The sequence below is a fragment of the Lycorma delicatula genome, chromosome 4 (assembly GCF_047948215.1).
Source record: "Lycorma delicatula isolate Av1 chromosome 4, ASM4794821v1, whole genome shotgun sequence".
In the NCBI taxonomy this organism is placed as follows: domain Eukaryota; kingdom Metazoa; phylum Arthropoda; class Insecta; order Hemiptera; family Fulgoridae; genus Lycorma; species Lycorma delicatula.
Window position 1 is genome coordinate 89,502,692 of NC_134458.1, and position 27,111 is coordinate 89,529,802.

General features: G+C 27.3%; 1 protein-coding gene across 10 annotated transcripts in view; it reads right to left on the minus strand.

Moving 5' to 3' along the window:
- Positions 1-1,767: 1,767 nt before the first annotated feature.
- The window catches only part of cher (filamin A protein cher), a 570,661-nt gene continuing 545,317 nt past the window's right edge, over positions 1,768-27,111 (minus strand). For all 10 annotated transcript variants that reach the window (XM_075363574.1, XM_075363565.1, XM_075363566.1 and 7 more), the window contains 5 exons: positions 9,612-9,805; positions 8,123-8,348; positions 6,761-6,976; positions 5,538-5,741; positions 1,768-4,812 (listed from right to left, as the gene is read on the minus strand). In XM_075363574.1, the coding sequence (XP_075219689.1) occupies positions 4,628-4,812; positions 5,538-5,741; positions 6,761-6,976; positions 8,123-8,348; positions 9,612-9,805 (1,025 nt within the window). In that variant the 3' untranslated portion in view covers positions 1,768-4,627. The remainder of the gene's footprint in view (positions 4,813-5,537; positions 5,742-6,760; positions 6,977-8,122; positions 8,349-9,611; positions 9,806-27,111) is intronic.

Genomic DNA, 27,111 nt, shown 5'->3' on the forward strand with positions numbered 1-27,111 from the left:
AAAAATACTTTGACTGTAAATGTTGAAAGCGAATATAACGGAGTAGTTTTATAAATCTAAGGATTTTTCTTATTGGTGTTTGCAGTTATCATCTTGTCTAAATCGTGAAGAATATTACAATATTAAAGTAATGAAATGGATCGAGAAGAGTATAACAGAAAATGTGAGCATGAGTTAGGTATTAAAGTACCAGAATATAATATACAATTAAGTTATAGTATTTTGTTATTTACATATCTAAGCCACAATTAATATGTGAAGTAAGGAAGTCAAAAAAAGCAGACTGGCAAGAGCTGAAAAAGAAATGATAAAGAAAAACCAGCTGCTATTAAACGTAGATTGAGTAATTAGGCAAACAATTTTTTAACAACTCATTAATCAATTTTTGTTGGGATTTTTTTTTTATACCATATAAGAAAATTCTTTTTTTATGAAGGTATTTTATGTTGAATATATTTATAAGAATTTCTGGAAAATTTGAGAAACATTACAGAATCTCTCACAAATTTGGGAAAGTTAAAGAATGTTGCTGAAGAAATATTAAAGAATAATGCTAGCATCTGCTGACAATTGACAGGCTGTCTCAGAGTGTGCAATATGGGGATGGCCAAGCCTTGTCTACTGGAAGGCAGTAGGAAAAGAAGAGCAGCGCCACTTCTATCGTGTGGCATTAGGTGAGTGGATAGGCACCATGTGGTGTGCTTAGAGGGTCCCAGTTTGCTGGGGTCATTTGGGTGCAATGAAGCTGGATTTGCTCTTGCTACTGACACCTCTTGACATGATGACTAGGTTTTTACACCAATGATGAGTAAGCTGCCCCATCCTGAAGTAATGCTTTGTTGCAGTTGCGGAAAGAAGGATGATGGGGTGGAGATTTAGTCAGTATGCAAGGCACAAATACAGTTTTTCTACTCCTAGTGGAACCTGTTGTGAGTCTGACATGCTCTTCATGAGTGTCCATAACTGGATTTCTCTACGTCAGGGGAAAAAGTGCCTATTTTAATATCGCAAAGATACTTTCATTTTTACAAACAGGTGTTTGCAAGTAAATTCATATTAGAAATGATGTTGTTTATTAATAACTCAATTTTCAGATATGCTAAATTTTTGTCAAATGTTATAACATTAATATTAATGCTATATTAACATACAGCATTATCTATATATAGTTTTATTATATATAATATGAATACGTAAATATATACAGCTGGACATATGATTTTTAATAGATCACATTCAAAATTATTCATTGAAATAAACATTAAAGTCCTAGGTAACATGGTTATTGCAAATCTTTATAACATCATAATTCTGTAACACTCTGAATGTCTTGGGAAACAGTATGTTAAAAATTGAAGGATGGAGGGTGAAGAAAAATGAAATGTGAACTGCACATACCATGTTTAATGAACTTTTATCTGTAGGTCACCAAAGCTAAATAGTGTTTTTCCTTACCATCAGTCAATATTTCAACCTGTTTGATACAATGTTACTTCTCAGATAGTACAACAGCTTTTGTCTTATTTTAATAAAGTAATATTAAGAGAAGATTTCCTTTCCTGAATTAAAACAAAACAATGAATTGTTCTGTTACTCACAAAAAACATATCATGAAGTATATATAAGTTATAATAATATACTAGTCTGACAAAAGGATATGGTAATTTTCTTTTGTAAAATTATCAGCTACATGTTTTGATACTTCGTAATAACATACTATTATGTAGGAACATAATTAAAAAACAAAAAAAAACTTAAAAACATATGTCAATGTATTTACATGTTTATTTAGATAATGATGCTCAAAAAAAAAAAATAAAAAAAAAATAAAAAGCTACAGCCATATAATATGTAATGATTCATAAAATAATTACTTAAAATGACAACAAAGCATTGTTCCTTACCGTCAAATGAGAGCACACTGAACAAAAAAATAAATAACAAAAAAAAAATAATAAAAAGTAATTTTGAATTTATGTTTTTTTACTAAAATGAGACTAATAGTTTTACAAAACATTTTGTTTAAGTTAGAAAATTTATTAATAAAATAGAATAAATCTATTTAATAATAAAAAACTGTAATTATATTGTTTGTATTTAACAGTATAATAAAAATATCAAATAATAGATAATAAAACCAGTGTGAAAGCATTTGACAACAGAAGCGAGGGTATGATGTGTACAAATGACAAATAGCCAATAAAATTAAAAAAAGGATAAATATACATATGGTCACTCCATTACTGGTGACTTTTAGCTAATAAGGCACATTATTACATATGAAGTGGTCACCTAAAAAAAAAGTATATTTTACCATTATATGGTGAATACAATTATAATAATAGTAATAATAATAATAATTATATATATATATATATATATATGTATCCTAGACAAATTGATAACATTAAAACATCTATATAATTTTGACTACTATATAATAACAATAATGATAAATGAAAATAAGAATAACAATAATAAGTGAAATTTAATATTAATAAAATTTACAATTATTGTAATCATAACATAATAATAATCTGTAATGTATAATCTTCTTTGCAAAAGGAATAAAAGTTGCTCAATGCTAAATGCTACTGAAAATATATTTTGGAACAGTATTTTAAAATATATGTAGTATCCCTATTAATCGATATAACATTTTAAAAAAGCAATACTCTGTAGTATTACACTGCATAAAATAGCAAATAAGCTTCACTAAATCCTAATACTACAACCAAAACTGTAATTTAAATTTTTTGAAACATTCACTTCTAATATACATTTAAGAAGAAAAAAAAGAAAAGAAAAATGTTTTGTAATGCATAGTAACATTAAAAATATAAATTTGGTTGACCAGAATACACTCAAATAAGTTTTTATAGTTTTATTTCTGACAAAATAAGTTTTTTTAAGGCACGTTAAAATTTAATTTAATAATTTTACACATTAATTCTTATATTTTTTTAATGTTACAAATAGAAAATAAAAATATATATCTATTTTATATGCTTTTAAATATTTTTTTTTTAATTTAAAAAATAAAATATATAATTCCTCTGATGCACTTAATAGAAGTATAGGTGACAGTAGTTAACAATTATAATAATTTAGTAATAAAAAAATACCTTAAGTATATAATATAATAATATACTAAAATATAGTAAATTGTGATAGCATTTGTATAATTATGATTTGACAGTTTTGATTGGATGTAATACAATATAATTCTACATGTCTTTATTATAACAAAAAATCAAATAAAATTATTAAAAAAAAAGAATGAAATATAAATAAATATGTCTTGTTTAAATATTATTATAGAACCAGATAGGTGTATTTGATGGCGATTAACATAAAAAGAATGATACTTTTACTTACTGATACTTAGAAATGTGTACCATAATTATAAAGATAATATTGTACAAATTAATTAAATATATTTAAAAAGAATATGAGAATATCAACATAAAAGTAATTATATAACAATCATGATAAAACATTTTATTTTTTATATAAAATAAAGTTACCCCATTCCCAAATTATGATGTACGAGTAATACATTATGATTCTCCACGATATAAAATGTAATATCCATGTATGAAAGCTGATTGAAATTTGACAGCAATTTTTTTATGTAAGAGATAGAATAGTATTTTTCTTTTCAATATTATAAGTAATATTCCATATTTGTTATAAATGAATAATAAAATTATAATAGATTATACAATTATTTTGAACACTGTTAAACACATTTAAGTATCGGATAAATTATGAAAACACTGCAAATAATAAAGATTATTTTTGAGATCAGGAAGTACAAGCCCATATAGAAATGGGTTAAATTAAATAATTACAAAAAATTAGATTCCTTTATCTATTATTTTCAAGTATATTCAACATGATTAGGTATATGTTACAAAACATTAACAGCGTAAGAAGTTTAAATAAATTAATATAAAAAATTTAAACAAAATCCAGATTTTTTTGTTCAAAATTTTTCTAAAATTTGTGTAATACCAAATAATTTTTAATTTGAAAATTATGCTATTCTATTAAAAAAGGTACAATATTATTTTAAATACTTATAAAAATATTCTCCTAAAAAAGAAATAAGGTAAATGAATGGTATGATATATAAATAAATTCAAGGTAAAAAACAAATTATATCTTAAAATCATGGTAAAAAATGTTTAATAAATACCTTAAAGGAATAATGAATGAAAATAAATACTGTATATTATATGGATTTTATATACTAATGAGTGATGGCACATTATAATAAATAAAATACATCTAAACATCCATCAAATTAAACCTACCTGAAACTATAAATTTTTAACATTTAAGCTTACATAATATAACTTTTAAAGACTAGTTAATTACGATTCACTTTTTATGCTCTTAAATTACTTATACATTTACATATTCTAAATGATAAAATTAGATAACATTGTAACTTTTTAAAAATGAACAATTTATTTATTTTTTGTAAATATAACATGACATCTATTAAATGAGTATACACAATTTCTGAACAGAACTTTATTTGAAAAAAAAAATAACTGGAAAAAATGTATACATGTATATGAGAAGAAAATAGGAAAGAAGGGAAATTTGGACATTAATGTTAAACATCAACTTTAAACGGAGAACCAGGGATGTGTTCATCACCCCATCTAACTATAACAATATATTCTCCTCTTTCTTTGACGAGATAATTTATTTGGTAATTGTTACGACCCATATGTTTAATATAAACTTCATCACATGGACCTTTAGGGCCATAAATTCCAACATATAAAATGTTGTTACCTGAAAAATAAAAATAAAGAAATAATTGTAATAAATCAGCATTTAATAAATAAATAACAAAAAAAATAATAAACAAAAAGATTCTGAAATTATAAAAAATAGACTGGCTCATAATAGCTCAACCACCTTTAAGTAATAATTCATAAAAATAAAATTTTGAAATAAGATTTGCAAAACTGAAATTCGTCTTTTGGAAAGTAGCTCAATACATTTTTGGAAGGATAATCTATTAAATTTACAAGAGTAAATAATGTACAAACATAAAGTTGCTGGAAGCTCTATGAAACGCTTACTGTGTGGATGGTTTATTTCAATAATATGAATGAAATTATACAGTAATAAAACACAATAAATTCAATATACTTAATAAACAAACAAATGAAAGTAGCAGTAAGTACTTAGATACAGTATACTCAGTGAAAATTAATAGAATATAAATTTCCACGATTCTGTAAACACTGTCAAACAGTCATACGGTCTGTTTCCATCAATAGATGGTCAAAGATGTTTCCATGAACTGGTTATCAATTTATGAAAGTGTTAATTAAGAACAAACAATAATTCTTTTATAAGCAATATAACTCACCATTATTGAGAGTCTAAGAATAAATTATTAATTAGTCCTTTCCTTGAACATGTCTAAGTTTAATATTTGTAAATCCAGTCTTATTTTTTTTTTTACAAATCACAGATTTAGTATTGAAATAAATTTATGAATAACTTACCAGCATCTCCACAGTGAACAGTGAACATATTTTGTTTTTGCAAGTAAGCTTTCTTTAAACCCATTCCTTTACTTTGAACTCTGCTGGCATCTGATTTGAAATGTGGTAATACAGGTCCTGTCTGTTTATTTTTGGATACCTTTTGTACAGTTTCAACAACAACAGATGAAGTTTCTTGAGCTCCTCTTTCAGCCAAATTTTCACCTAAAATATTTTATATATTATTAGATCCATAAAATTTAATTATGCTATAAAATATATATATATATATATTTATGTTTAAAATTGAAAGGATGGACTGAACAGATAAGATGTCATGGGACTTAGAATAGAAAGAACAAATGTCTAACTTATGACTCTGATGTATCACTTCTTTACACAGCACTTTAATTCTAAGGAGCAACAAACAGTAAACAATTTGAAAGGTGCATAGAACCTTACCTTTAAGGATTTAAAAACACACAGTTACACATTCTTAAGTACTGCCTCAACTCCAGCAATATCTCAATTGATAAAGAAAAAGTTGGAGAACACAATGACTCAACAAGGGCAGTTAACAAATATACTATCTTAAGATAGATTAGACTCCTCCATCTAAATGTCTTACCTATCTGACTGAGGTTTAATTAACTTGCTAAGAACCATATAAATGAAAAATACAAAGATAGCCAATACTACTGGAAGCAATTAAGAATTTTAAATGTCTAAAGGCACTTTCACAGCAGTTAATAAAATTCCCCAAAGATGATTTAACAAACATTTTTTTGGTATCAAAACAGCCAACAAACCATCAACACTAGATGCATGGAGAACCAGTACTGCAAAGGGGACAACTGCCAATATGGGATTAGCATGAGAAAACTATTCACTATCGATTCATGTACTCTTTTCTTAGATATTTGATGACTTGATTAAAGTTAAATTTATTTTAAAAATCAATGAAACAAAATAACAATCTAAAATACTCTAAATAAATACTTTCATGACAGTATATGTACATAATGCTATACTACAAGTATAACACCAAACTTTAAAAAAAGAAGTGTTTCAAAGAATAAAAATTCTGATGGTTAGTTCTTAAAACTAGTTATTGACCAACTATTTCTGACAAAAATTGACAATTTATAACAAGAAAAAAACCGCATTCTTCTTTGGAGAATATTAAGATTACTTAATATAAAATAATTATTTATTAATAAAAAAAAAAATATATTCAGATTTACCTGAACAAGAAACTTTAAACGGTGATCCAACAATGTGATAACCATTGTATTTTAGACTGATATAATAATCGCCTGGTACAAGAGGAGTATATCGTACTTTGTAACCTTCTTCAACTTCTGTACAATCCATAGAAACTTTTGACGGACCATCAATGGTGACTGCTAGTGTTCCAGCTCCAGCATTGCAGGTGTCAACCATGAAATCTGTTTTCTGACCTACAGGCAAAAGTAAAACATTAAAAAACCAAATACCGTGCACAAATCATTTAATAATATAAATAATACATTTACAAATATACACAATATAAAGAATAAATGATAAATATTTTAAAAAGTGATCACAAAATATTTTCAAGGAACAATTGCATTGATACAACATACACACACACACACACACACACACACACACACACACACACACACACACACACACACACACACACACACACACACACACACACACACACACACACACACACACACACACACACACACACACACACACACACACACACACACACACATAAGTATACTTGTATATGAATGTATTTAATATTATTTAAAAAGGTTTTTTGCAGACCCTGTAACTATTATTAAAAATATAATAAGATAATGAAGATAAAATCAGAGAATTAAAAACATTTTTCTTTTCTTATGGAACATATCAAACATACTCCAAAGCATACCAAAGATTGTTATTATTTTGGTTCAGATGATTTCATTAATGAATTAGGAAAATATTTATTATAATGTGGCTGAAAAGTCTTAAATTTTGTGTGTATTCATTAATCTAATCAATAGGGTTCTATTTCTACTAGATTTACATTATCCTACGATGTTTCATCAAAATCTGTTAAAAATTGCATCCAGTAGATGGAAAAAACTGAAAATTGTCCAAAACCCTGTTTTTTTGCTGTAACTCCGACTCCTGTGAACCGATTTACTTGAAAATTAACAGGGCTCTATTCCCAATATGTTTACATAACTTTGCCAAGTTTCATCAAAATCTGTTAAGATTTGCACCGTGCAGCAGAGAAAAAGATTTTATACATACACAAATATATGTATAAATATTGCAGAATCTCATGTTCAGGAGAATACAAAATATAAAGAAAAGTTGGTTCCTACTCCCACCAGACACTCCCTTAGAAAATCTAACCGGGCATAGTAGTAATTTTACAAATTCTTTGGAAATCTACTTTGAAAATTCCAGACACTGGTTAGAAATCTAACCTTTTACATAAGAATCCAGCTAGTTGATTAGTGCACAACTGGAAAATATTTAAAACTTGATGGAAATATTATACTTTTTAATAATATACTTTCAAATACTTACTAATTAAGATTTGTAAAAACACTTACCAGTCTTAACATCACCCAGACCATTTCCACTGGCATGTACAGCCGCAGGATCAGCATCTTCTTTACCGACCTTGATTCTGAAAGGTGAACCTGGGATATGAACTCCATTAAATTTACAGTGGATGTTATGAATACCATTTTCTCTAGGCATAAACCTGATGGAATATGTGTCGGGATCAATTGCTTGAATGAAACAGTCATCTTCTGTTCCCGATGGCGACACAATCTACAAGAAAAAACATAAACATGAAACACTATTGTTTGTAAAAAGTAAACATGTACTACAGGTTTACTTTAAAAATAAAAATATTCAACCAATAAAATCAGTTAAAAGGCTATTTATAACATAATTATGTTAACACATTCTCAATTACTCAATTACAAATGGGTTGAAGGCATATAACTTAGGTTTATGAAATATAAAATAATTTTTATAAACATGTGTGTGTTTAGGTAATGCTACATGATGAATACAGATTTGAAATCTTAAAATTCATTTTCTCTGTGTATTTCCAGTAAAAATAACAGAAACTTGGTTCTAACATCATTTACAACCCAGTGTGTATGTATTAAGAGTATATGTTAATGTGAACATACAGAAAAAATGACTAGAACACAAGTGTGTTATTGTCCAACAATTATACAATGAATCAAAGATCATGTTTTTTCCTAGACAAAGATGGTAAACTATCCTAATCAGGGGCAGTTCCTTGTGGGTTGAACTTTCCTTTCCTCTTCTCTCCCTTTTGCTTATCCTTTGTGCAAGCACCATGGGAGTTGGATCAGACATCCTGGTACCATCTGTGGTGCTATGCACCTACTGCATAGATAGGTTATGAAAGTTCTGGTTCTTAACCAGCAAAGTAGCATTTCTTTATTGAAGCTTAATGGAGTGCCAATGCTGAAATTAATACTATTTCCTCTTTGGGGATTTCACAATAACTGTCTGATGTCAGCTACTGTCTGATGTGACTGCTGGGTAAAACCAGACCTTCTGTTCCTGTTTCTAATTTATCAACCAAAAGAATAGTATATGTAACATATATTAATCATATAAGTGTATGCAATGAAATGGGACTGTACTGCATATTTATGATTATCTAAAATATAGGTCCTTAAACTTTTTTTTATGCCAGAGAACTTGTAAGCATAAGGTGTAGATGAATAAGTGAATTATCCACTTTAACAACTTCCAAAGTGTTCCTTATTTAAATGTTTTTTTTTTCAAGTAGATAGGAGTTGCAAAGTATAATGCATACAATTCATCAATATTAAAATGGGATTTTTTTTCCTGAATGCCTATTTTATTTGATTCTGTTCAATTAGCTTCTGTTCAATTGTCACTGCAATCAATTGTAATTGTTGTGGGGCTTCAATTCATTAACCTCATTAATTTAAAACTGTACTCAAGAATCTATCTTTAAGAAAAGATTATTTCAGATCAAATTATAATAAAAATAATAATTACAATAAATTACTATGTGCCTACCTTCCCATCAAGTTCGCCTTTAGCACCATTCTTGCGAACAAGAAACTGGGCTGGTTTATCTGCTTGTACTCCAGATGTTGGAAACTGGGCTACTTCAAGTTTATGTGCATCACCCATGGCAGGTGAAATAAACAACTTGTATGGTGAATCAGGGATGTGTTGATCATTGAATTTGATCCCAACTCTGTATTCTCCTGTAACATTAAAATATAACAAACACATTAGAATTTATCTAATTCAGATTTTTTCTATAAAAAAACCTGATTTTTCAAAGGTTATGATTTCAGATTAAGAAATAACTGTTTTACAAAGATATATTGTTGCTTTGATACCATAAGTGAAGAAAGTATTAATTGTATCACGATAAATATACTATTTACGTTTCCTGGTGCTATAAGAAAAAACTTTGTTCCTGTAATTGTCATAATTAAGAATGTAAAAAAGCAGAGCTGAACTTAAACAGTCTGTCACAAATTTAAATTTACATTTTTCTATTGAATTTAACACTTTTTTCTTCTCCAATTTAGTTATTATCTAACAAATATATTTTATTATAATCTATTGCAGATAATATTTTTTAAATAGTCACTGTTTAATTATGGTAAGGTAAAATATTTTAAATAATCATTGATTAAAATATATGGTAAGATATCATTTTTCATTAGTTAATTAATCATGGAAGAAAAAATGTTTAAAAATCATTTCCAAAATTATTACAATTCTGTGATTAAAAGCTAAACATTTTTCCAGAAAGAATTAATCATCCAAGAAAAAAAATATATGAAAATACAAAATAGACAATGGATTTGCATCCATTTGAATGCTACAAATATAAAGGTATTTCATTGTGTAGAACAAAAAAAAAAAATCATTTAAAAAATGGTTTTGAAGGAAAGTACACAGAGATAGTAGGCCCAAATATAGACCAATAGTTTGAGGATTCCTCATTCCAAAATAAAAAAATGAATGAGAAAAATGTTTCCAAAATATGAATGAGGATAAATGACAGCCTTCTTTTAGGAATAATGTACTAAGAACTTTGCAAGAATATAAAAGAGTAGTATGAAGAAAAAAAAGTAATACAAAAATTAAACAATGAAAACAGATTATGAAAAGGATTTTCCAAACATCTAAAACAAGATCATAAAGATTAAATAATAGATTATTTCTTATTTCAGCAGATAAGAAAGCTATTGATTGAGACCGCAAAAGGTCATAACAAATTGAAGGAATCAGTGATGGTGGGGGATCGTCAAGACCAAATAATGCGTCAGTAATAATGATGATGATGAATTATGCACCTTGGTCAAATTTTTTAACTGCATCTGTTATCACCTGATGAATGCATAATATCTGGAATATATCAGGGACAAATAACCTGAAAACTGAAGTGTTGAAGTAGAGTAAAATGACTGCAGCTAAAGCCATATTCAATGAACCAGTTCCTGTGGATCTGTAAATAGCTGAAATTAAGAATGATGGGTGCAGTTCACTGCATGCTGTTGCTATCTTTTTGAGGCTAATTATAGTACCAGTTGATGTGATTTAAAAAAAAGTATAAATTGATAAAACTATGTAACCATATATCCACTTAATTATGATTTATACAAGATAAGCTATATATTTTTTATGAAATACAGTAACACGTAGCAGTGATTGACTCAACTGAACTATGGATGAAAATACCAGAAGGGGGATGTAGAACAGTGAGAGAGGTGAGGGAAAAGTTATATGTCAAGTGTATATTAAGTGTATATGGTCAACATAAGTTCTGTTTTTCAGCAAGGCTAAAATACTCAATCAGCTGATTTTTGGAAGGCTTTTCATCTTTTACAATTCAGTATTGATAAAATAAATAATGTAAGATCATGAAAGGATGGAAAAAGCAAAGTAAGTAAAGGATATTGACAGGAAAAAGAGGAGTTTTTATATAAAAAAAGAGGTCTGATATTATAAAATATATATATATATAAGAATTAGAAGAAAATTCTAATATTAAAAATAAAATATTTATGTTGAGAGTAGTACTATACATAGACAATACAAGTCAAAGTATGACAACAGAAATAACAAATGAAAAGAACTTCAAATGTAGTGTTACAGAAAGATGCTGAATATTAGGCGAGTTGATAAAATTTGAAAAAGTGGTCTAAAGACCAATAACTGGAGAGAAATCTGTGGCTGATCCTTGTAAACATGCGCTAGGTTGTCGGGCTATGCATTAAGACACCAGATTAGTTAATTTGGTAACAAAGGAAGCAAAAACGGTGAACACTGAGAAAAATGGATTGGAATACATAAAACAAGTAACTGAAGTTGTGGAAAAAAAATATGTTAAATGCCATGAAAAAGAAAGGAATGGAGAATAGCATTAAACCAATCAAGTAACTAATGACAAAAAATAAAAAAACAGATCTTCAATAATTCAAAGTAACATATGGACCTTCTGATATATGATAGTCCAGAATTTTTATAAATGAATGATGAAAGAGGCTTAAACCACTTGATTAAATGAATAATTTAGGTTTAAATATATGAAACTGACTTAGCTCAAGAAAAATTGTGAATTATATCAGACAGATTTAGTAACAGCAAGATTAAAAAAATGATATTCATTAACTGATTAACCAAAATTATACTCCAAATAAATAAAATAAATATGTTATTCAGATTAGTATGTAATTTTACATTTATCATGGCATCTGCTTGAGAGGATCAAGGAAAACAGTGGGAAAACTTTTATCAGAGCATCCTGTTAAATTACCTAGTTAAATTCTACTTGACTTAATAAACTAATCTGCATTATAAATATAATTTTGAAATAAAATTAATAACAAATAAGTTTTTAAAATTATTATTACATAATGACAAAAATAAGTACCATACCATGTACTAATCAATTGAAATAGACACAAGCTTACCTAACATTTTATAATAAAAAATAAAATAAAATAATTATATTTATTTACAAACCAAAATTTAATAAATTTAAAGAAAAAATATGATTGAAAAGTGATAAACAAATATAACAACAAATTTGCTCTAGAAACAAAATAAGAATTCAGTTTTAACGCTTCAGAATGAAATCCTATTTTAAGCAACAAAACAAAAACAGTACAAGAATAACTAGAAATAAACATAGATATTTTAAAAATATACACATACACAGATTTACAATTACACTATTAAGACAACTGCCAATAACACAATGAAACATTTTTACATCGATTTGTAGTAATTAACGATCCATCTTGAAAGAATATTGATCTGCCAAAAAATAATTATTTATTCACTCATACTCTACAGAATACTCCCAATTTACAGAGATAAATCTTTAAGATGGTGAGGATGAAATTATAAATAAATGCCCTATCATTGCTGGAAAAAGTTTTGTTTCCGGTACACATAACTTAATGCAATGTATATTCATATTAATTAGATAATTTTTTTTGTTATCTAGAATATGTTAAATAAATAGATATAAACAATGATATTAAAATACTGTAAATCAACAATAACAATACAGATTTAGAAGTTTTTGAAACTGTTTTATTAAAAAAATATAAATTAAAAAAGAAATAAATTTTGCAGTAATATGATGCCATCTTTTTGTGGCTAATTACAGTACCAGTTGATGTCACTTAAAAAAAAAGTATAAATCGATGAAACTATGTAACCATATCAACTTGATTATGATTTATATAACTACAACAATAGATAATTTCATTTCAGTGGAAGCCACGCTGAAAGGTGGAATGTTTAATGCCAATGTTATACACAGAGATAAAGTAAACTTTTGAAATTGCTGCTTTTCAATATTTTTTTATTCTTTTTATGCCCTCTTTTAAGGTAATTTTGATAAACAGTCAATGGTAAAAATAACATAAAAAAATAAATTTTTCTGTACTATATATCAACCCTAAAAAACACAAAAATAATAAATTAAAAATGGCATTACAACATTTTAAATGATTCAACTAATAGGATAAACAGAGCTAAACATTTGTTAAACATCTTTTTACAAAAATCACATGAATAAAACAGATATTAATTCGGCTGAGTAAATTTCTGGTAATTTATAATTTTACAGGGATCTATCTCAGTGTTGTGTAATTCTTGAAGTGTTATAAAATATCTTCAGTACATATTTTCTTCAATCTATAATTTTTCTTATTTTTGTAATTTGTAAGATGTAACAAAGCAAGACAGTAGACCAAAGTTTTAGACATAAGTAACCCATAAAGTGTTTAAAATTAATTTATAAATGGCTTCTTAATTATTTAATTGTGTAATGTAATGCATATATGACCGTGGTCGTCAATTATGATCACAGTTACTGTTGAAAATCTTGGCAAATTACAGACTTTCTTAAAATGTTCATATCATTTCACTAATCTTTTTTAAATCAATGATTGACAGATTCAATACAACTGCAAAAATGTACTTTCTTTGAATCTATTTTAAATCTTATACTTGTTCGGCTGATTCTAATAACTTAAAAATGATAATTTATCTGTGATGAAATGAGAAACAGATTACAATTTATGGATTAAATTAAAGAATATTAAGGCTCCTAGATAAGATGGTAAATTAATATAACTTACAACCCAACATCTCTGCAGTATCTAGAAATGTCTCAGAAGGGGATAATATCCTGAAAATTAGTGTAAATGAAGTATAAATAACAACCTCTGAAATCAGATTAAATAGGCCAGTTTCACTATATAACTGAAATAATACAATGTTGGATACAGATTTTCTTCGTGCCCTTGGCATTAATAATTCTTGCAATCGATGTAAAAAAAAGAAACATATACACAAAAAAATTCACAAACAACATAAATAAACATTTTTGATCAATATTTCATAATTTTTTAACTGCTTAAAAATGGGACAAACAATAATGGCACCTGTAACAAAGATGTAGTACTACTACATGCAACAGGAATAAACTTACACTCCATGATAAAAATGAAGGAACAGAAGATCAAAAAATTATTTAATATAAATTTAAGAGTGACTATTGTAAGAGGTGGTTATTACATTCAAATTAATGTATAATTCATGATAACTGCATATTTATGTTCCGTTTCAGGGAACAGCATTTTAGAAATAAGAAAAATTGTAAAATTAAATAAAATACTGTAAACAAATCTAATAAACAAGTACTTTTAAATACCAAATTTAAAATTCAGCAAGTCCAATTCCCATTATGCAGATGACTCTTCATGTTATGGGTAATTTTGCAGGCAATTTCATAAATTATTTTTTTTTCTACAAATAAAAAGCATATACATGAAAATAAATAAAAAAATATACCTTTGATGTATATGAAAGTATTTGATGTTTATTATTATTTTTTTTTAAACTGAATTTTGTTAAAAGTAAATCACTTTATATATATATTTTTTTTCTTTCATATATATATATATATATATATATATATATATATATATATATATATAAATTATTCATTTAAATCCACTAACTTATTGATTTTTATAATATAATTTAATATTTTTACAACTATACATTGTTTATTAACAAGAAAGAAAAGCTTAAACATTTCTTAGTTTGGTGCAATCAATGATATTTTACACAGAATTATTACTTATTTACCAATAAATGTATCTATATATTAAGCATTTTACTTTACCAGGTATAGAGAAAGAAGAGTTTATAATGGTCAAAAAGGTTTTCCTCAATTTTTATATTGCTTGACTTTTGAGGCTCCCAATTCTAAAAACACCCACAGTTGGCGATTATCATGAAATTTAGTAGCTTGGTATCAGGAAGAATAATTTCATTATTACATCTTTGAAGAAAAAAGAAATGGTAGGTAATATTAATGGAAAATGGAAAATATATCAAGAAATATTGTTTATTAAAATGTCTTTAGTGCAAGTTTTTAGCTTATCAAAATATAATTGGGTAATGGGGAGATTAGGAGGTCCTACTTTACCTGATAGGCTAATCCCTCATAAGGCTTCTTATGCAGCCACTGAACAGGAAACAAAAGTCCCCAAGTCGGTCCAAGACAGCCCCCTATCAGATAAGCATGGTGAATCTAACAGGATCAGACCATATTCATAGAACTGATCATAAGGAAGATGCGGCCAAGGATAAGGAAAAGGGATGAGTGATAAAAAAGTACAATCTAGGGGTACAATAGGTAGATTGGGATAGTTTAGGTCTTGTACAAGACTCCTACAATATATAATAGTATTTAAGTTATAATACCACCACTTCTGAGTTATGTAAATGTTAAAATCTCTTGACTGTTTCAGCCTTCAGGATTGAAATCCTTTTTATTTTTCTTCTCTGAAAGACAATGGAAAGATTTTTCAAACTTTACCACAGTAGAAGGTGTAAATAATTTTTAGAAAATTTGGTTAAAACAATCCAAAAATCATTAATGCACCAATTCAATACAATTTTAATATACCTCAGGAAGGAGTACTTTAGCACATAATTAAATTTATATAAATCTATCAGGTTTAAGAAATTAATCTAGAGTATTTTTTAACTATTTGCTTAAAAAAAAATAAGAAAATAATTATGGATGTAAGAGTAAATATAATTTTCAAATTTATCAGTGGGGAAGGAGTTAAAGGGTTTAAAAAATTAGCTAAAAATGCTGAAAATTTCAGCAGAATTGTTCCAGCTTTTTTATACAAAATCTTAGACTAGATGGGGGAGATACATCATGAAAAAATTCTTATCACTAAGGAATTTCAATTATAGCACATGAAGTAATTAAGTTATTTTTTTTACAGAAGAAATTTATTAAATTTTGGTAACGAAATACGAGTCCAATAAATAAATAATTAAGTTGTAGGAAATCAGATTTTAAAAGAAATTCTTTTAACTAATCATTGTGAACATTAGAAATGAAACTGGAAATCAAAGGTTTGTGGAAGTCCATAGAATACATTATTTGAATTTAGGCCACCTTATGTTCGCCTAAGTTCTTGGAGATTTTGCTAAATGATATGTGATAATACAAAAATGTTTGTAATTTAATTTAAAAATGTTTTTCTTTGAAAAATTCCCTTATGTTCTCCAAAAAAATTGTAAGTAGTTTACATAGTTGTAAGTTTTGGATTAGAATTATATTAATTTTTTTATCCACCCACGTGTACTTTTAACAATAAGTTGCTAGGATGACATTTAAAAAAAAAAAAAAATTAAGTTTGGTAATGAGTTTTTCAAAAATAAAATGAACAAAATATCTTATGAAAACTTCTAAAGCTGATAACCATTTACAAAGGGGAGGTTTTGGAACACATATAATGAGCTACTTTAAAGGAAAGAAAAAACTTTATTCAATAAATATAAAACAAAGTCCTACATTTAATAATTTACACTAAAATTAAAATATTTAATTGAAATATTTAAAATAAATAAAATATTAAAATAATAAATATTTAAACATTTATTTTATTAATTTAAATATTTTTTTAAAATACATGACTATAATCCTAATTAATAAAGATTAACTATATCAAGAAAACAACTATCACACTGATAAGTAGAATCTATTTTTTTAAATTTATTTTTTTTTTTTTTTGGGGGGGGGAACAGTTGGTAACATTGTGCTCTGTTTAATTGGCAATGAAAAAATAATAACTTGAGCAAGGTTTCTTTAGATTGGTACTCCTATAACGGATGAATATTCAATTTAAAGAGCATTTACTTTTATTATTTTATGAAAATAAAATTTATAAGTAAAAATAAAAAAAACAATAAAAAAGGAAAAATAACTTTTAAGTTTATAAAATACAAATATTAAAAAAAGAAAATAATACATTTTCTTTTAGTAAAAAAAAGTAATTCTTGACAGTTATTTAAGAAAGAAGAAACTGAAGAAACAGATAAAAGGATGTAAGTTAATTAGGAAAAAATTGCATCTAAAAACGACTTTAATTTAACAAATAAATTGAGCTGTTTGTAAAATAAGCTTAACAGTTCAGATTCGAGTGAAAGTGTAATTTTGCAACTGCAAGTTTTTTGGCTATGAACCAAATGTAGATGAAGTCAACATGGTTCCTCAAATAACTTATGGTTCACCCACGCTTCTTGGCAAAGATTAAAACATTTATTTAGAGATGAAAATACAGAATATTTTCGAATTTATTTAAATACATTCTGAATTTTGTAATACAACTAACAATATAATTTGATTATAAGGATTTTTATAACGTTATAAAGATCTCATATCATCATAAACTTATCAATTAAAAAAGGAAATGTAATTATTAATGACCTAACTTTAAAAGAATATATGTAAAGGTTTCAGAGTATAAGGTATTATATTAAAAATATCAACATATTAAATAATTATATAAAAATAATATAAATAAATTTAGATAAACTAACACTGTAAGTTTTTGAACATTTTTTTTTTTATTTAGTTTTAAAATGTATTTAATCATATTGTTTATGAAGGAAAGAAAAATGTAGAAAAGTATATTTATTGGTGGTAGCTTTTGGTTGTTAAAATAATTTAGTGAGTGAAAAGCAAAAAAAATATTTTGAAAAAAGGTAAAAAGCATGATGAAATAGATGTTTTAATTTCTTTGTATTTAAAGTTAATATTTTATTTTATAATTGATAAATTTTAAAAAGTAAATTTTGGGGATGACAAAAAAATTAAAATTTATTAAAAAAATCATAACGGAAAATTGAAAATGTTTATTTACTTTTGATTTTTGAGAAAACTACACTGGACAATTCAAAAATACCTTCATTATCTTGCCTATTATTGAGTTGTATTTCTTGAGAAACTTTGTACAACTGAAATGGCTTTTGAGCCGTGTATTCCCCCATTACAGCCGGTGCAGCCAAATAAACAAAGAACAATGACCTTAGAAGACGATGAATTTAATTAGCACCTTCTGAACACAAAAAACAATCACTAATGCCAAAAGTAAACTTTTATGATGCTGCACTTTGCTGTAGTACTCTACTCCCTGTTATTTAGGCCATCTGCTTCGCTCATAGTTCACATCATCATACTATCTCTGTTTTTCTTTCCCACTCATGGAGTGTGAGCTAGTTTATTCCTGGTTTTCATTCCCTCCTACACTCTTTCAATCTTCCCCACCTGACTAGAGCAACGCTTGGAACCTACTTCTACTTCCAATCAGTTGTAAGTGACCTTTATAAAGTGTGCAAAACATCTAACTGACACGATCCATACGACAGCAGAATAATATTTATTTTTGGAATGTATTTGATAAATCATACGTACCACCTGAACATTAAAATCCAAGGTTAGATATAAATAAAATATTTTAAATTACATTAAATAATCTGCTAAATCGTTAACCACCAAAATGTACAGACATTTTAATACTGATGATAGTATTAAAAAATTACTGGTTAGTTTAATAAAATGATTTTTAAATATTTAAGCATAAATATAATAAAAATTAAATGTTATTAAAAAATTACTTATGAATGAAGATTTTTCACTTGATTTATTAGGTATATTACGTACTCATATTTACTTTTGCTCGAAAAGCAAATAACATACTGTTATAATCAATCCAATATATCAATTCATTTAATGCAGTATACAGGAAGTCTATATTAAAGCCAACAACTGAGACAGAGTAATAGAGTCTCAGCTTTTTGACTGGAAGGTTCTGGGTTCAGATCTTGATCAGATTGGTCATTTTACACAAACTATAAAAAATTCTTTCCGGGAAAAATGGTAATTAACTAGATAAAAGAATATAGTTATTTCAGTGAATATATAAGTAACTGGATCAGAGAAGACACAAAGTGATGTTCAGCAAGACAAGATATCAATATATCAGACAACCCTATATCTCTCACAGCCTGATGGTTCTAAAAGTGAAAGGAACCAACAGTTTCATAAATAAAAGAATATGAAAGAAGGATGAAAAAACATCCGGTCGAGACTTGCTTACCTCAGCCACTAATTTGGTTTTTTCTGCAATCCCTCAATTTTAAAACAAAGTATCTGTACAAGCCAGGTAGTAGGAATCGACTGAGCCCTGATAAAGAAAAGTAGCTGCACGATCAGCAGATAGAAGATGCCAGTATAACACTACAGAAGCCATGGCAGTGATTACCCTGAGTCCATTGTACTCTAATAAAGACTAAGGGATGAAAGAGAAGGAAAGGAAGGTGAGAAAAAGAGAACAGTCAATCCAGAGACACTTCTGATCAGTGAAGTTCGCAGGATCCTTGTCAATTTGACCTTGCCTGTGGTCAACAGAATTTGGAAAGGAGATAACAACAGAAATATTGGATAAAACAAATATCCTGACTGAGAAACAGTTGACAGAAGAGAAAGCAATGGGGAAATGTATGTGATTGAATGAAAAAAATTCAAGTTAACATAAACTACAATAATATAATGAATTATTTTTATATAAAATATTGTTTCCTGAAGTAATATCTTAATTCTGCATAAACATTCTGAACAAAATTAAACAATAAAAGTCAAAGACTTGCATTCATAATTTTTTTTTTTTTTATTATTCAAAAAGAAATATGAATATAATAAGAAATGGTAATGAGATAACAAGAACAATGATCAATCAAGTGACTATAGACACTCCCCAACTTTATTTAACATTTATATGGATGATATTAAGAAAACCTTTTGTCATTGTCACTCAAAATGCTAATTTAACAGACAGCTTTTTTACACATAATTTTTATGGGACAATTATCCAAAAAAGAGAATAACTCAATGCATTGAACTTTTTGAAATATATAATATGAAGGTCTAAATCTAAGACAAAAGTGATGTATTTTTTTAATACAGAATAATCACTTAGGTTAAACGTAGCTCTAAACAGTAGCGTTTGCATCCTGGGCAATATGGTAACTACCCTGATGGGTAGTTTTTTTTGCCATCTTGGTTGTCCTTTTCCTTGGTCCTTTCCTCTTCATTATTGATACTGTGATCGATTACTGATTCTGCAGGTCTGATCTTACTAGGTTGTCCTTGGTGAGGACACCAGGACCTGAAAAACCATCCTCGGTAACTGGTAGTTAGCACTTGAACAGGTGTCACACTTTACATATTTTGGATGTAATGTAACACCTCAAATAAGGTTAAAATAATAAAATATATTATTATAAAGCATCTTTAAGCAATATGTGTTACAGTAACATATTTAGGAAAGACACTAAACTCAGGATATATGACTTTCTGGTACTACAGAACTATGGTATACAGAAATGAAATTTTTGTGAGCCATCACAGGCTTTGTTTCCGAATTTTTTTTTTACTAGGAAAGATTTTGACAAGAAAGAATCCATTTTAAACAATGTTCTTATACTGTATTCAGTTAGTCTATAGAGTGAAGAATAAACAAACACTGTATTTGTGTGAGTAAGTTCATCATGATTCTGCTGAGTCATGTCCTGTGTATCAGCCCCGATTCACAACATGGCCATATTTATATACAGCACTAGTCACCATATAATTGGTCATGTAATCAAATGTTTATATAATGTTATGTCTTTTTGGTTCTATAAAAACCCTTGATCTTTTCATATGATCACTCTTTTGTTCTCATGTTCAATTTTTGTGTTTCCATTACTTATTAATTTACTTTAATGTTAATATAATGCAATTTTTTTTGGAACGTGAGTGTAGTGTATCCCTAGATTTGTGTCTGTGCGACTTGATTTATACCATTATTTTGATACCACCTCTGATACTGATTCAGCTGATAATAATACATGATTATACCCTCTGAAAAAGAAGTCTTTAAAGAAGCCCTAAGTCGTGCAGAAAAACACATTATTTTAAATGCTTATAAAAGCAAATTACAGAGTAATCCAATGATGTTAATTTTGGATGTTGTTAATAAAACTGCTAACATAAGTGGAAGTTGTACTGCTTCAATATATAAAGTGATTTGTGAGTATAAATTTACTAATGAATTATGGTAAGAAAACAACAAAACACTGCGAGTCAATTGAAGAAAAAGTTGATTTCAATAAAAACATGATTCATAAAAAAGTACACAAATTTTATTTTCAAAACAAACTGCCTACAATAGACAAAATGTTACAAGTTGTAAATGACGATAATGATCTACCAGATTTCCGAAGAACAACTTTTTATAAATAGTTAAAAAGTATGAATTTTAAATACAAAAAGCAGGGCCAGGAGAGTGCTTTAATTGACAGGGACAACATTATATGGCAAAGACATTATCTCACTGAAATAAAGAAAATGCAGCAAGAAGGCTGCAGAATATGTCATATGGCTGAAACTTGGGTCGACGAAGGTATACGAAAAGTTTCATTTGGAAAGATAAAGCTGTGAATTTGTCGTAGACAACACTATTCATGTAAAAACGAAAAAATTCCAGCTGTGTCTTGGGAAAAGAATGATATCAAAATGTGGCTTAGTTCAAAAGAAGTGATTTTTGAAGAGGATAAACTTAACATCCAATTATTGCAAAGGGTTTTACATATTCAAAGTAATTTTAATGTGTTTTGCATATTAAAAGTAATTTTAATTTGTATAAAATCGATGAGTTAGCGATTACACAAGTGAGTTAATTTGGGGACAAATCAAAATTTATGTAGCGTCAGAAAATATTTCTAAAATATCTGATGTTAAAAATGGGTGCTTAAAAGCCATCATTAAAACAGGCCAGCACGAATGGTAAAAATGTGTAAAGTATGTAATGGATATGGTTGAACCAAATTATAGAGAATCTGATAATTAATAGAAAACAAAATTGAACCTCATTGTATCTCTTAATACTGACAGATTTAATTGCATAAATCCAAAGTATTTATGCAATTAAATGATGAAAACTGAATTAAATTATTATTTGTTAATTAACATAGAAATTTAATCTAAAATATTAGTGAACATTTACTGTTAGTGGACAATTGACAATTTCATAACTTTTAAAAACCTGAAGCAAACTAGATAACAATAAACAATTTTAATGAATAAAATAATCATGGGCTATCAGAAATGCTGAAAAAGTTAAGAAATATTTATTGATTATTTAATATGTCTTAATTTATTTAAATTTAAAATATACATATAATTTTTGTAAAATATAATAGCACATTGTTACTTAATATTAATGACATGTAGATTCTTTTATGGATTTACAGGAGATAAATGTGAATTGGCCACATGAACACTCATACACGCAGTCTGTTTACTTGTAACCTATAAACTAACTGAATTAGGTATAAGCACTGGGTACAATAGGAACATTCTTCTTACATAAGATGTAAGAAGAATGCTCCCTAATCAAACTCTAGTTAGATATAGTAATTACCATTCACATGCTAAAAGAAATTTAGCAAGACTGGAAATTAGTGTGAATAGATAAATAAATCATGAACTAATTCATCAACGAGTAAAAGTAATTTTGTGCAAGTTGTATTCAGTCTCTTTAGATCAGTGATAAGATGGGGTTATGGGTAAGATAATAAACTGCATCTCTTACAACCTGACAATTCTGCATCATTTGGATCCTCTTAGGAAATAGTATCTTGTAAATTAAAGGATTAGAGCTAATGTAAAATGTCAAAGCTGTGTTTAATAAAGAAGTTTCTGTAGAGATCAACAAAAATTTTTGAAATTGGGTGCAGTTTCACTGCATGTTGTTAGCATTAATTAGAAGCTAATGATCATAGCAGTTAATGCCACAAATTAAAAAAACAAAGTTTATTTACCTAGACAGCATTGATAAACAAATCTTCATAAAGCACCCTGCATCTTATTCACCTCTATAAGTTGCCAAATGTAGATACACAATCATTTAACGCATTTTTTGGTGGATTCACTATTTTCTAAAGAGTAATTATTTCAAAATACACATTAAAAATGAAAAATATAAGAGAGAATAATACTTCTTTTTAATCAGGTAAATTAAAAATCAATGTTACACTCAATTTATTTAGTTTATTCTGTTTTAATCTTTATCTGACTAAAGAGAAACATCTTTTGTTACTTTTAATTTTTATTTTGCAATTACAACTTTGATAAAGATGGATCTACCAAAAGTGCGTTAAATTAACAGGTGGTATCTACTTTTAGTAATTTTACTATAAATGTATGCTCTTAAATTTTAATTTTATACTAAATAATTAATTTTGTAAAAAAGAAGTAGTTATGGGAGTTAAAAAGTAATTACATAATTAAGAAACACGTAACATGTTTGAACAGCTACTGTATTTAATGTTTAGAGCTAATATTTTCTGATTTAAGGATGATTTGTTTCTGTTATATTGTGTATTTTTAAGTTTATATCTACTGTATCAATGCAATAGAACAGTAGAAATATTGGCAAAGGTATTTAAAATTAGAAAATAAAATATTCGTAATTCCTGCGGCAAATGCATGTGAATATATGTACTCTGATGAATTGGTATATGACATGCTGTTAGATTTTAAATCCAATAGAATTAATATAGATATAGGTAAAGAAATGTAAGTCTAATCACATTATACCTTTAAAACTGAAAATGTGATTAAATTACATGCCTGAGTGGATTAGGAAATGTGATCAAAAAATAAAACCAACAGCAATAATACTTACAATGAACTTAATACAGCAGGTATACATTATATTCTGTCCTATTATTCATATCATCTTCTTATTGCAAGTAATGGCATTAGTTGATGATACAACCCATACCACCCAGTATTAATACATGTCATTATACCTAAAAGAACAGGAGCTATGTGTGTTGCTAAAATGGCCCGCATCTGTATCATTTATCAAAAATTTTACAGGGAGAAAGAAACAGACAATGACACAGTTACAAGTATGAAACACCTTTATGCAATTAAAGTAGTGAATGGATATAAAATTATAAATTGAAGAATGAAAAAATATTACTGTATAATTGTCCATAGCCAATTCTGAAATACTATTGTGTTCCTAACCAAAACATTTTTAGTATATTTCAACTGCTTATAAAACAACTAAATCGGGTAGATAAAATATTTATTTAACACATATTTTAAATAAAATACAAAAATAAAAAAAAATTAATTTTATAGAAGTTTAAATATTTCCTATATATTTTCTCAGTATATATTAATTCAGCGTTGCAAAAATAAGTGAAGCAATTTGATCACTGCAACTAGCAATATAAATGTTTACAGGATGATGTTTTTAACCTGAAATAGTAAACAGGCAAAAAACAGTTAAACATTTTTTTTTTGACTGCATTAATTTTCATGACAACTAATTAGTAGTTACTGCTAACTTCTGGCATAATTCTTGCAGTCTTCACCTGCCTCTACATTCATTTTTAGACTTTGGTATAAAATGTTAATTTTAACTTCATATTTGACTTGTGAATCATCTCTTTCAAAGTCTATTTTGGTATTGCTACTCATAGTATTATAATGCTGATACAAAAATATTAAGACTGTAATTTTAGGTTTTTATCATGTTTTTAGTTCTCTTGGTAAACAATTTGTCATTTTTACATTTAAAAATAATTTTCAGATATCTTAACAGATATGCAAACCGTTTTTTATATCAAAGTATTATTTTGCATACAACACACACATATTTTTTAATATAAATCATTTAATCATCTACTTCTTTAACTAGACCTTTTTCTGTATATTTTTGTATTGTTTCTAAATACCAGATTTGCTGAGAGGATCATAATGCATTTATAAAGAATTTTTCCTCAACAGCAAACTTTCTTTGTAATTTAACAGTAATATTATATAATTTTTTTTTTTAAATTTGACATATACATATATTTTACGTACTCATTTTTGTAATAATGTATAGAATTTACAGTCATTACTAAAACTAATCATAGCAACATATTCACATTATCTAACATAAAAAAAGAATATCAACCACTTATTAACTGCTTCTGTGACAGTCCTAGCTAAATTTGAATTTTTTCTGGATAAATAGTTAAAACTTTTTTTTTTTTTTAAGATTTAGAACAAATACAGTTCTACATAGTCAGCACACATGAGTCTTGGGTAAGATAGTAAACTACCCCTGATGGATAGAAGGTCCTTTTTAACTACAATTTTGTTATTCTACGAGTATATCAACTGTTCTTTATTATCAATTCTGTTGATACAGATCTTATCCTACTAGATTTAAATAGCTGGCGGGAAGCCACTTCTTGGGGACGTGATAGGGTGGCAATACTGCATGTGACACTATTTAGGGATTTTGATTTTTAACAGTTGGACAGAAAGTTAAGATATAGTTTGGCAACAAAATGAAGAAACCAGTTGAGCTTTTTAAATTTGTAACTAAGAGTTACAATGTATTAGTGTGCATTTAATTTTATTAATCATGTGGTTCAGTGTGTTACATATACTTACAATGTAAATATGAAAATACATGTACCATGAGAAGAGTTACCGGACCAAGGTTTGGAATTTCATGGGAATGATCGACCAAATGCTTGGTTGATCATTCTCACACTTCAAGTTGGGTCCGGTCCGGCAGGTAAAGAGAATAAGAGTATAAATACTCCAGGGAAGACCAGCTAAAGTCAGTTCCGCGAGGAGTGTCTGCAATGTGAGTCTGCGAGATGAGTTCTGCAAATCAGTTTCACAAGGAGAGTCTGCGATATGAGTCTGTGAGATGAAGTCTGCAATATGAGTTCTGTGAAAACAGTGTAGGCAAGACATTATGATATCAGTCAGCAAGATGTGAGTTCGTGAGACATCAGTCAGCGAGAGTATTCTGTGAGGAGGTCAGTGAAGGAGTGAATTTCGAGTGCAGGTTCGATGCAACTAAGGTAACGTTACAAGTAATGGTTCGGTTAGATACTGTAAGACTATACATGAAAGAGACAATTTCATTCATAAACTGTTAGGGTAGTTTTATTTGTGAACAGCAAAGGTATTTATAGTGAAATAACATTACACTTGTCTAATCTATTGTACTATTGTTGTTAATACAAGACTATTTGTTAAAAGTGTTAGGACTAGTGGTCATGCTATGTCTTTTGTCAATGGGAGTGAATTCTGGTTTTTCATTATTTGATTTTTTCTGGTTTTCATTATTACCTGTGAATAAATCCTGGCGAGTACTTTAAATTCTGTTTTGTATGAAATCTCTGTTTTTTATTATTATTATTAGTATTTATGATTTTTTGTTTGTTATTGACGTTTAATATCATTATTGCTTACTGTTGCCATTATTGTTGCCAATTATTATTGAGAGATTTCTTTTATTGTCTGTTATTATTATTATTACTATTATTCTAATTATTATTGTGTTTGTGAATACTATACTTTTTTTTATTATTTGTTTTATGAATGTTGTTTACTATTATTATTACTATTGTCTATTATTGATTTGTCTTGTTTTACTTATGATTTTTAAACCAATAAATTGTAATTATATAAACATTTTCAATTCTCAAACTCAATATCCTGATCGAGTCGCAAACACATGACAATATATATGGGAAATGTGTATAAGTATAAATGTGTGTGTATGTGTAAATTAAATAAAAATATTTTCTG